General features: G+C 49.4%; 1 protein-coding gene across 1 annotated transcript in view; it reads left to right on the forward strand.

Moving 5' to 3' along the window:
* Positions 1 to 1339: 1339 nt before the first annotated feature.
* Positions 1340 to 12877, forward strand: part of LOC129709946 (uncharacterized) — a 14014-nt gene continuing 2476 nt past the window's right edge. Inside the window, exons 1-6 of the mRNA XM_055656653.1 lie at positions 1340 to 1580; positions 5308 to 5434; positions 7875 to 8050; positions 8612 to 8781; positions 9257 to 9407; positions 10198 to 10322. Coding sequence (XP_055512628.1) covers positions 1538 to 1580; positions 5308 to 5434; positions 7875 to 8050; positions 8612 to 8781; positions 9257 to 9407; positions 10198 to 10322 — 792 coding nt within the window. The 5' untranslated portion in view covers positions 1340 to 1537. The remainder of the gene's footprint in view (positions 1581 to 5307; positions 5435 to 7874; positions 8051 to 8611; positions 8782 to 9256; positions 9408 to 10197; positions 10323 to 12877) is intronic.

A 12877-nucleotide genomic window follows, 5' to 3' on the forward strand; every position in this document is an offset into this window, starting at 1 on the left:
TTACTCCAGCACTCTGTGAAACGTCACCTATCCATGTTCTCCACAGATGCTGCCTGACCCGCTGAGTTACTCCAGCACTCTTTGAAACGTCACCTATCCATGCTCTCCACCGCTGCTGCCTGACCCGCTGAGTTACTCCAGCACTCTGTGAAACGTCACCTTTCCATGTTCTCCGCCGCTGCTGCCTTACCCGCTGAGTTACGGCCTTTCTTTGAAACCAGTTGCCACTTCCTTAGAAACACACAAATGCTGGAGTATCCCAGTGGGAAAGTAGCACGAACCAGCACTCTGGGAGGGGGAAAGCAATGGGGTCCCGGTATGGGGGGAATGCCACAGGGAGGGGTGGGGGGCTATAGATTTACTAGGGAGGGTCTGTGAAATGTCCAACGCATCCATGTTTCCCACAGATGCTGCCCCCTCCGCTGAGTTACTCCAGCAAGCGTTGTCTGCGGAGGGCGCTCAGCATCGCCAAGGACTGCTCTCACCCCAACCATGGACTGTTTACCCTCCTACCATCCGGGAGGCACTACAGGTCTCTCCGTTGCCGGACCAGCAGGTCGAGGAACAGCTTCTTTCCGGCGGCTGTCACTCTACTCAACACACGTACCTCGCTGACTGCCAGTATCTCAGTGGGAAAGGTAGCATCGAACCACCATGAGGGGGGGAGGGGGAAGAGCAAATCCCGTTTGGGGGGATGCCGCTCTTCCAGGAGATGCTAAATGCATTTTGTTGTCTCTGTACTGTACACTGACAATGACAATTAAAATTGAATCTGAATCTGAATACAGGAGGAGCTAGCGGGGATACTTGTCTATGCCCTCTATGTGGCAACTGTTTGCATGCCTCTGGTACTCAAGCAAAGAATTTCACTGCCTCGACACTTGTGACACTAAAGTATTAATTCGTCTCTGGGGAACATGGACAGGTGATGTTTTGGGTGGAGATCTTTCTTCAGACTGATTCCAGGAGAGGTGGGAAAGAAAGCTGGAAGGGAGGGGGGTGGGGAGTAACAGGTGACACCATTGAGGGGGTTGTTTGATAGACAGGTTGTTGGACAATAGCCAACAGCCGTTCCTTGTCTCTACGATTGACCAGGGACAACTTCACCCAAAGATCCTCTGCTATAGGATGTTTGGCTTCACCTCCTGCCTGAAGGGTGTGTTCAGAAGAACTAATTGAACTTCAGACTCCACCTATCATAGTGATCATAACTTTAGATAAGTTGATGAATGTAAGCAGCCCAGTCGCTATCCAATCGGTGGCCACATGATCACACAGGGCTGTCCAAACAAATCTCCCGTTTACCAACCAGGAACTCCACTGTGTTGAAGGTGATTGATCACAGACCGTGTACAGGCAGGAGCCTTCACACACAGGTGGGCCGTATGTGGACTGGGATAAAGGAAAGACCCTCACAAATGCTGGGGTTTTGCTCACGTCCCTGGTTACTGAAGCCAAGAGTTTCCTGACGTTCACAATCCACCTTGGAGTTGCCTGTCTCAGCTGTGCTTACGTGAGACCGAGTGGGATTTACACCATGTGGCTCCGTTGGATCCCAGTACTAATCTCTGCTGTTGCTGGTGAGTATTGACTCCAGTACTAATCTCTGCTATTGCTGGTGAGTATTGACTCCAGTACTAATCTCTGCTGTTGCTGGTGAGTATTGCTCCAGTACTAATCTCTGTGAGTATTGATTCCAGTACTAATCTCTGCTATTGACTGGGTTTCAGCAACTAAGTTACAGAGAAAGGTTGAACAAGTTAGGGCTTTATTCTTTGGAGCGCAGAAGGTTAAGGGGGGACTTGATAGAGGTCTTTAAAATTATGAGAGGGATAGACAGAGTTGATGTGGAAAAGCTTTTCCCACTGAGAGTAGGGAAGATTCAAACAAGAGGACATGACTTGAGAATTAAGGGACAGAAGTTTAGGGGTAACATGAGGGGGAACTTCTTTACTCAGAGAGTGGTAGCTGTGTGGAATGAGCTTCCAGTGGAAGTTGTGGAGGCAGGTTCGTTTTTATCATTTAAAAATAAATTGGATAGTTATATGGACGGGAAAGGAATGGAGGGTTATGGTCTGGGCGCAGGTATATGGGACTAGGGGAGATTATGTGTTCGGCACGGACTAGAAGAGTCGAGATGGCCTGTTTCCGTGCTGTAATTGTTATATGGTTTATATGGTTGCTGGTGAGTACTGATTCCAGTATTAATCTCTGCTATTGCTGGTGAGTACTGATTCCAGTACTAATCTCTGCTGTTGCTGGTGAGTACTGACTCCAGTACTAATTTCTGCTATTGCTGGTGAGTACTGACTCCAGTACTAATCTCTGCTATTGACTTAAACATGTTTCAGAACAAGTTGAGTTCCAAATTCAACTGAGTTGATGGTTTCATTATTATTTTAGTTTAGTTTAGAGATACAGCGTGGAAACAGGCCCTTCAGCCCACCGAGTCTGCGCCGACCAGTGATCCCCGCACACTAACATCATCCCACACACTGGGAACAATTTACATTTACACCAAGCCAATTAACCTACAAACCTGCACGCCTTTGGAGTGTGGAAAGAAACTGAAGGTCTCTGAGAAAACTCACTGTCATGCTGACATGGTGCCCTTTCTCCACCTCCCATCTGCCTGTATTTTGCCCACACCCCCCCCCCCAAAACCTTTCTTATCTGTGAACCTGTCCACAGGTCTTTTGAAATGTTGTTATTGTACCAGCCTCAATTACCTCCTCAGGCAGCTCGTCACATACACCCACCACCCTCTGTGTGAAGAAGTTGCCCCTATTTTTACCCATGGTCCCTATTAAATCTTTTCCCTCTCACCTTAAACTAAACGTCAGTTTAGAACGGAGACGAGGAAACACTTTTTCTCACAGAGAGTTGTGAGTCTGTGGAATTCTCTGCCTCTCTGACCCTTCTTCAGACTGCCTTGGAGAGACTAGGAGAATTTTTTCAAAGCAGGCATACCTTGAGGAGGGCGGTGGAGGCCGGTTCTCTGGATGCTTTCAAGAGAGAGCTAGATTGGGCTCTTAAAGATAGCGGAGTCAGGGGATATGGGGAGTAGGCAGGAACGGGGTACTGATTGTGGATGATCAGCCATGATCACATTGAATGGCGGTGCTGGCTCGAAGGGCCGAATGGCCTCTACTCCTGCACCTATTGTGTATTGTCTATTGACATTCCATCATCATGGACCTACACACTGCAAATTGTAATCATGTGTTGTCTTCCCCACTGACTGGTTAGCACGCAACAAGAGATTTTCACTGTACCTCGTTACACGTGACAATAAACTAAACAGAACTTAAACCTATGACATCCAACCTATTACCTATGCTATGAACTACTATCTGAGTCCATTGCAACTTTTGAAATATGCAGTTTGTTTCAGTTCCACACATGTTTGGAGAGATCTGTAACAGAGTTCTGATAGGACAATGAAATTCTTGCTTTGCTTCAGCACAACAGAACATAGTAGGCGTGAATACAGAACAGATCAGTGTGTCCATATACCATGATATAAATATATACACACATGAATAAATAATTCAATTCAATTCAATTCAACTTTAATGTCATGGCACAAATACAAGTATGAGTACAAAGAAATGCAGTTTTGCGTCAGTCCGTAGTAGTTGTACATAAAGAAATAAAAATAAAATAGAAAGAGAGAAGATACAGAATAATCAAAAAATACAGAATAATTAAACAATGGGGACGGAGGGACCAGAGAAATCTATCGTCTGGACTCCGAGTTCAGCAATGTGATTGTATTATTGTAGAAGCTGTTCCTCATCCTACTAGTACGTGACCTGAGGCTCCTGTACCGCCTCCCTGATGGGAGGAGGGCAAACAGTCCATGGTTGGGGTGTGAGGGGTCTTTGATGATCTTCCCAGCCCGTCTCAGACACCGTTTTCGGTGGAGGGCATCCATGGCAGGGAGCGGGGCACCGATGATGTGCTGCGCGGGTTTTCACCACCCGTTGTAGTGCCTTCCTGTCCGCAGCAGTGCAGCTGCTGTACCATACCGTGAAGCAGGTGGTCAGGATACTCTCTATGGTACAGCGGTAAAAGTTGGTCAGGATCTGGGGGGACAGGTGGGCTTTCTTGAGCCTCCTAAGGAAGTAAAGGCGCTGCTGTGCCTTTTTGATCAGCTTGGAGGTGTTGAGGGACCAGGACAAGTCCTCCGAGATATGCACTCCGAGGAATTTATAGCTGGAGACGCGCTCCACCTCAGTCCCGTTTATATGGATGGGGGTATAACTGCCCCCTCTGGTCTGCCTGAAGTCAACAATAATCTCCTTCGTCTTTTTGGAGTTGAGGATGAGGTTATTGTCGGCACACCAGGTGGTCAGGTGCTGGATCTCCTCCCTGTAGGCTGACTCATCGTTGTCGCTGATCAGTCCTACTACCGTGGTATCGTCAGCAAACTTAATAATGGCGTTGGATCCGTACTTTGGGATGCAGTCGTGGGTGAAGAGGGAGTAGAGGAGAGGGCTGAGCACACAGCCCTGTGGCACTCCGGTGTTCAGTGTTATAGTGGAGGAGGTGAGGTTATTGACCCTAACAGACTGTGGTCTGTTAGTGAGGCAGTCCAGTGTCCAGTTGCAGAGGGAGGTGGAGATGCCAAGTCCACTGAGTTTGGTGATCAAGCTGGCTGGGATGACGGTGTTAAAGGCACCGTGTTAAAGACGGTGTTAATAAACTGATAAAGTGCAAATAACACATAATGGGTTATTAACAATCAGAGTTTTGACCAAGCCGGGTTTAATAGCCTGATGGCTGTGGGGAAGTAGTTATTCCTGAACCTGGTCGTTGCAGTCTTCAGGCTCCTGTACCTTCTATCTGAAGGTAGCGGGGAGATGAGTGTGTGGCCAGGATGGTGTGTGGGTCTTTGGTAAAGGTGGGTGGATTAAAATGCTGGAGAAACTCAGCGGGTGAGAGCATGTATGGAGCGAAGGAATAGGTGACGTTTCGGGTCGAGACCCAGAAGCATCTATGGAGAGAAGGAATAGGTGACGTTTCGGGTCGAGACCTAGAAGCATCTATGGAGCGAAGGAATAGGTGACGTTTCGGGTCGAGACCCAGAAGCATCTATGGAGAGAAGGAATAGGTGACGTTTCGGGTCGAGACCCTTCCGGGTCTCGACCCGAAACATCACCTATTCCTTCGCTCCATAGATGCTGCCTCACCCTCTGAGTTTCTCCAGCATTTTTTATCTACCTTCGATTTTTCCAGCATCTGCAGTTCCTTCTTAAACATTTGGTAACGGTGGGTGTAATTCAACCTGTTTTCTATTTTCAGGCTGCCTTGCGGTGACGATGTTACCCAGACCCGTCCATGTCTTCATCAATTCCAGTAACTTCAATTCCATTCTTCAATGGGCGCCACATGGACCCAGAGACTCCGTGTATGATGTTGAGTACCAGATGTACGTCCCATTTATTGATTCGGTTACAGGAATATCCCAGTCTGAAGAAAAGTCCCGACCTGAAACGTCACATCTCCATGTTCTCCACAGATGCTGCCTGACCCGCTGAGTTACTCCAGCACTCTGTGAAACGTCACCTATCCATGTTCTCCACACAGATGCTGCCTGACCCGCTGAGTTACTCCAGCACTCTGTGAAACGTCACCTATCCATGTTCTCCACAGGTGCTGCCTGACCCTTCTTAAGGGGTTGGACAGGCTAGATGCAGGAAGATTGTTCCCGATGTTGGGGAAGTCCAGGACAAGGGGTCACAGCTTAAGGATAAGGGGGAAATCCTTTAAAACCGAGATGAGAAGAACTTTTTTCACACAGAGAGTGGTGAATCTCTGGAACTCTCTGCCACAGAGGGTAGTTGAGGCCACAGTTCATTGGCTATATTTAAGAGGGAGTTAGATGTGGCCCTTGTGGCTAAGGGGATCAGAGGGTATGGAGAGAAGGCAGGGACGGGATACTGAGTTGGATGATCAGCCATGATCATATTGAATGGCAGTGCAGGCTCGAAGGGCCGAATGGCCTCTACTCCTGCACCTAATTTCTATGTTTCTATGTTTCTATGACCCGCTGAGTTACTCCAGCACTCTATGAAACGTCACCTATCCATGTTCTCCACAGATGCATAGGAAGGAACTGCAGATGTTGATTTAGACTGAAGATCGACATAGAGTTGGAGTAACTCAACGGGTCAGACAGCATCTCTGGAGAAAAGAAATAGGTGACGTTTGGATCGAGACCCTTCTTCAGGCTGCCTTGGAGAGACTAGGAGAATTGAGGAGATTTTGCAGTGGAGCGGACAAAATGTGTAGGAAGGAACTGCAGGTGCTGGTTTAAACACAAAAAGCAGGGGTAACTCAGCGGGTCAGGCAGCATCTCTGGAGAAAAGGAATAGGTGACGTTTCGGGTCGAGACCCTCCACAGATGCTGCCTGACCCGCTGAGTTCATCCAGCACTCTGTGAAACATCACTGATCCATGTTCTCCACAGATGCTGCCTTACCCGCTGAATTACTCCAGCACTTTGTGTCTTATCTCCGGTGTAAGGCAGCATCTGCAGTTCCTGCCCACGCACCAGGAGTGTTTACTGCAGATTAAAGTTAATTAGATCCGGCTGGATTGGTATGCAGGGCGGTTTTGCTGCGACACATGTTGGGCTTAATTAGAGGGCGTTTGTTTCATCTTCGGGTTATGGACAGTTTTAAATTCTCAGCTCCACCATATGGGTGGATAAAACTCGCAGGATTTTTAATGGATTCACAAGAAGCTGCAGATGCTGGAGTTACTTCCCTTTTTCTTTACACATCGCACAATTGCCACTCATGTGCCCCCCCCCCGGGGTGATATCCCGCCCCTTGGGTGAGGGGGGTCCCCACTGGACTCTGCCCCCAATGTCCAGCAGCAGAAGGACCCTAGACTGTGGTCCTCCCCCACCGAGCCTTGGCGTTGGCTGCACCAAGCTTCAGCGAGTCCCTTAGCACGTACTCCTGCAGTCTGCAGTGGGCCAGTCGGCAACATTCCCTGACGGACATCTCGCTCTGCTGGGTGGTGAGCAACGCTCGGGCAGACCAAAGAGCGTCTTTGACTGAGTTGATGACCCTCCAGCAGCACTCGATGTCAGTCTCTGAATGTGTCCCTGGGAACAGTCCGTAAATCGTTCCAGGTCAGGCAGCATCTGTGGAGAACATGGATAGGTGACGTTTCACAGAGTGCTGGAGTAACTCAGCGGAACAGTCCTCTGTGACGGAGCTGTTCGGGATAAATCGTTCCAGGGACCCTTGCATACCTCTCCAGACTCTCTTTGCAAACCCACACTCTGCAAAGAGGTGGGCAACCGTCTCCTCTCCACCGCAACCGTCCCGGGGGCAGCGTGAGCTGGTAGTGAGGTTCCGATGGTGCAGGAAGGATCTAACTGGGAGGGCTCCCCTCACCGCCAGCCAAGCCAGGTCTTGGTGCTTGTTGGTCAGTTCTGGCGATGAGGCATTTTGCCAGACAAGCTGGGCAGTCTGCTCTGGGAACCACGCCACCGGATCCATCGAGTCCTTTCCCTGCAGTGCCTGCAGGACATTCCGTGCTGACCACTGCCCGATGGACATGTGGTCAAAGGTGTTGGTCCGGAAGAAGCTTTCCACAGACGACAGGTGGGGCGGCAATGTCCAGCTGACTGGCACCTTGCGTGGCATCTGCACCAGGCCCACCCTTCACTACACCTGGGACAGGTAGAACCAAAGCAGGTAGAGACAGTACCAACATCATTTAGCTCTACAAAGGTGGTGTTGCTATGTCCAGCTGGCTGGCACCTTGCTAGGCAATGACGTGTAGAGTGTGGAGCGGTTTGCAGGGTGTGCAGTGTCACTCTTGGTTTCATGAATGTCCCATTCCCTCTCCAGTTACGGCGAGGCCTGGCTGAATAAGGCAGAGTGTTACCGCATCTCCCAACACCGCTGTGATTTAACCAGGGAATTTGACCAGGAGACCAACTGGTATTATGCTAGAGTGAAGGCGGTGGGGCAGGGTGGCGAGTCCGAATGGACCATGTCAGAACGCTTCTGCCCCTTGGACAAGAGTGAGTATCTTTCCCCCAACACTGTGGGCCTCAATGCTATCTCTCTGTCACCACTGGAGCTGAGACAATGAGACACAAAGCCAGTTATACAGAGGAACCAGTGACAAAATAGTGCTCCACCCACCTCCACATAGAACAGGGAACAGAACAGCACAGGAGCAGGCCCTTCGGTCCACAATGCCCATGCTGAACACCATACCAAGATGAACTAATCGCCACTCTCTGTACATGATCCATATCCCTCCAATCCCTGCCCTGGACCGATCTATAAAGCCACAAATGCCTCCATCATCACCTCTGGTTCCTTTGTGTAAACATTTGACACACACAACTCATTGAAACTTGCCCTCTCTGACCATAAGCCAATGCCCCCTGGTCTTTGACATTGCCACCCTGGGCTAAAGGTTCTGACTGGTTAATCCTCCACAGTCAACCATTCCACCTGGATTTTGACCCAACAGGTCTCGTCTCAGTAACGTTTCCTCAGCCTAAGTCCAGAAGGCAGCAACTCTACTGATGCACCACCAGGTTAAACCTACTCCTCTTCTGCTTCTCTTTCAGCTGTTATCGGACCCCCTGAGGTGAGGTTGGGGGTCCGAGCTCGATCCATCGACATCTGGCTGGAACCACCAACAGTTCACGTCAGAGACGCAGCGCGGCGTTCTATCGATGACATCTTCTCCGTCGTTGAATATAAGGTTCAGCTCAATGAAGCTGCCACCAATAAGATGGTAAAACATCGTTTTCATTCAATTTAACACTCATTTCGATAAAACTAAATAATTCACAAAATGAAGGCAAAAAGATTTAATTGGAGCCTGAGGGGTAACTTTTTCACACAGAGGGTGGTGGGTGTATGGAATAAGCTGCCAGAGGAGGTAGTTGAGGCTGGGACTATCCCAATGTTTAATAAAATGTTAGACAGGTACATGGATAGGACAGGTTTGGAGGGATATGGACCAAACGCAGGCAGGTGGGACTAGTGTAGCAGGGACATGTTGGCTGGTTTGGGCAAGTTGGGCCGAAGGGCCTGTGTCCACACTGTATCACTCTGTGACTAGTGTAGCTGGGACATTGGCCAGTATGGGCAGGTTGGGCCAGTATGGGCAGGTTGGGCCAGTATGTGCAGGTTGGGCCGAAGGGCCTGTATCCATGCTGTAAAACTCTAGTTGAGAAATGTTACATCTATTATATTTTTATTTTCAGGTCTTTGTCGCCCTAAATGACAACGGAAACTTCACATTTGAATCTTTGGAGCCCAGTACTGAATACTGTGGCACTGCGAAGCTGCTTTTAGAGAGAGATATCTTCTTAAAGGAGAGTCAGACTGCAGACTTCTGCAGCGAGACAGCGAGAGGTGAGTGTGTGTGTGTGTGTGTGTATGTGTGTGTGTGTGTGTGTGTGTGTGTGTGTGTGTGTGTGTGTGTGTGTGTGTGTGTGGTGTGTGTGTGTGTGTGTGTGTGTGTGTGTGTGTGTGTGTGTGTGTGTGTGTGTGTGTGTGTGTGTATGTGTGTGTGTGTGTGTGTGTGTGTGTGTGTGGGGTGTGTGTGGTGTGTGTGTGTGTGTGGGTGTGTGTGTGTGTGTGTGTGTGTGTGTGTGTGTGTGTGTGTGTGGTGTGTGTGTGTGTGTGTGTGTGTGTGTGTGAGTGTGTGTGTGTGTGTGTGTGTGTGTGTGTGTGTGTGTGCGTGTGTGTGTGTGTGTGTGTGTGTGTAGGGTCGGTGTTTCCTCGCAGATCGAAGGCTGGCTCTGTGGAGACAGACGCAACTGCAGATGCTGGAATCCTGAGCAAAACGTAAAGGGTGGCACGGTGGTGCAGCGGGTAGAGCTGCTGCCTCACAGCGCCAGAGACGCAGGTTCGATCCTGACTACGGGTGCTGTCGTTACGGAGTTTGCATGTTCTCCACGTGACCTGCGTGGGTTTTCTCCGGGTGCTCCGGTTACCAAAGATGTACGGGTTTGTACGTTGATCGACTATGGTAAAAACAAATGTAAAATCGTCGCTAGTGTGTGTAGGATAGTGTTAGTGTACGGGGGTGATCATAGGTCGGCGCAGACTACTCGGGCCGAAGGGCCTGTACCCACACTGTATCTCTAGTCTAAATCCCCTTCATGTTCTACAGTGACTTATTGTGCTTTCTCTTTTGTAGAGTGGACACTGATGATTGTTCTGCTAGTGACCGCGTCGGTCTTGTTTGGACTGATGACCACGGGAATATTCTGCTGGATGGTCCATAGTTATACAACACTTCACATAGCGCTGCCACACGCTCTGGTATGTCCGCCTTCTGTGTGTTACAATATAGAGCATGGAGCAGGAGGAGGGTAGAGGGGGGAGGGTGCGTGGAGGAGTGAGGGGGAGGGGAAGTGAGAGGGGGTCGGGGAGTCGGGGTCAGGGGTGAGGGGTGAAGGGGGATGGTAGTAGTGGGTGGAGGAGTGAGGGGGAGGGAGAGGGAGAGGGGAGGTGGTCATAGTTCCTTGAAGGTGGAATCTCATATAGATAGGGTGGTAAAGAAAGCTTTTGGTATGCTAGCCTTTATAAATCAGAGCATTGAGTATAGAAGCTGGGATGTAATGTTAAAATTGTACAAGGCATTGGTGAGACCAAATCTGGAGTATGGTGTACAATTTTGGTCGCCAAATTATAGGAAGGATGTCAACAAAATAGAGAGAGTACAGAGGAGATTTACTAGAATGTTGCCTGGGTTTCAACAACTAAGTTACAGGGATAGGTTGAATAAGTTAGGTCTTTATTCTCTGGAGCGCAGAAGGTTAAGGGGGGACCTGATAGAGGTCTTTAAAATGATGAGAGGGATAGACAGAGTTGATGTGGACAAGCTTTTCCCTTTGAGAATAGGGAAGATTCAAACAAGAGGACATGACTTCAGAATTAAGGGACAGAAGTTTAGGGGTAATATGAGGGGGAACCTCTTTACTCAGAGAGTGGTGGCGGTGTGGAATGAGCTTCCAGTGGAAGTGGTGGAGGCAGGTTCGTTGGTATCATTTTACTAAATTGGATAGGCATATGGATGAGAAGGGAATGGAGGGTTATGGTATGAGTGCAGGCAGGTGGGACTAAGGGGAAAAAAAAATGGGTTGGAGGGGAGGGGGGGGGGGGGGGAGGGGGAGGGGGGGGGGGGGGGGGCAGATTGAAGGATGCTCGCAGCTGAACCTGATGTCACATTCACAGGCTGGTATTTTTACAACCAGGCTTCAACACAAGGGCAGCTGCTGACTATCTTAACCACCAGCTATTAAAAACGTTGATGACATAAATAAATTGTCGCTAATTCATTAAACTGCAAGATATTATCCCCGTATCACCATGGCTTCGTGCAGAAACATTTGCTCGGTGTTGATCTAAACCAGTTACTAGATGGGCTTTAGATTGGTAATGGGTCTAAGCCTCTACTTGGTGGCAGGGAGGAGAATGTGTGACATTGCAGCTGCTAGCGCCAGCTCCAGCAGTATTGTATAGAATGACACTCATGGCTACCCTGTGTAGTGAAACTTGTCACAAGGGATGAGCTCAGCACCATCTCCACTCATTCACTCACGTAGCCAGCCACTGTCAACAGCACCTGTTCTCAGGCTAAACGCAACACATAATTCCTTAACCACACCAGCCTTCAGCCACCAGCACACAGAATCTAGACACGTTAGAACTGCAGATGCTGGGTTACAAATGAAAGGCGCAGAGTGCTGGAGTAACTCAGCGGGTCAGGCAGCATCTGTAGAGAACATGGATAGGTGACGTTTCACAGAGTGCTGGAGTAACTCAGCGGGTGCAGCAGCATCTATGGAGCTAAGGAAATAGGTAACGTTTCGGGTCGAAACCCTTCCGGGTTTCGACCCGAAACGTTGCCTATTTCCAGAAGGGTTTCGGCCCGAAATGTTGCCTATTTCCTTCGCTCCATAGATGCTGCTGCACCATAACTCAGCGGGTCAGGCAGCATCTGTGGAAAACATGGATAGGTGACGTTTCACAGAGTGCTGGAATAACTCAGCGGGTCGGGCAGCATCTGTGGAGAACATGGATAGGTGACGTTTCACAGAGTGCTGGAGTAACTCAGTGGGTCAGGCAGCATCTGTGGAGAACATGGATAGGTGACGTTTCACAGAGTGCTGGAGTAACTCAGTGGGTCAGGCAGCATCTGTGGAGAACATGGATAGGTGACGTTTCACAGAGTGCTGGAGTAACTCAGTGGGTCAGGCAGCATCTGTGGAGAACATGGATAGGTGACGTTTCACAGAGTGCTGGAGTAACTCAGCGGGTCAGGCAGCATCTATGGAGAACATGGATAGGTGACGTTTCGTGGTCGGGACCCTTCTTCAGAAGAAGCATCCAAACCCAAAACACAAATTGCTGGAGTATCTCAGCAGATCAATAGACAATTGACAATTGGTGCAGGAGTAGGCCATTCGGCCCTTCGAGCCAGCACCGCCATTCAATGTGACCAAGGCTGATCATCCACAATCAGTTCCCCGTTCCTGCCTTCTCCCCATATCCCCTGACTCCGCTTTCACTAAGAGCTCAGGCAGCATAGCTGGAGACCATGGGTAGATGTAAATACACAAAGAGATTTACGAGGATGTTGGATAGATGGGGTAGACACACGCAGTCTCTTGCCCAGAGTCGGGGAATCGAGAACCAGAGGACATTGGTTTAAGGTGAGGTGGGGAAAGAATTAGTAGGAACCTGAGGGATAACTTTTTACACAGTGGGTGTATGAAACGAGCTGCCGGAGGAGGTAGTTGAGGCAGGTACAGGATACTGAGTGGATGATCAGCCATGATCATTTTGAATGGCGGTGCAGGCTCAAAGGGCCG

Source organism: Leucoraja erinacea, chromosome 26 (genome assembly GCF_028641065.1).
Source record: "Leucoraja erinacea ecotype New England chromosome 26, Leri_hhj_1, whole genome shotgun sequence".
NCBI classification, from domain to species: domain Eukaryota; kingdom Metazoa; phylum Chordata; class Chondrichthyes; order Rajiformes; family Rajidae; genus Leucoraja; species Leucoraja erinaceus.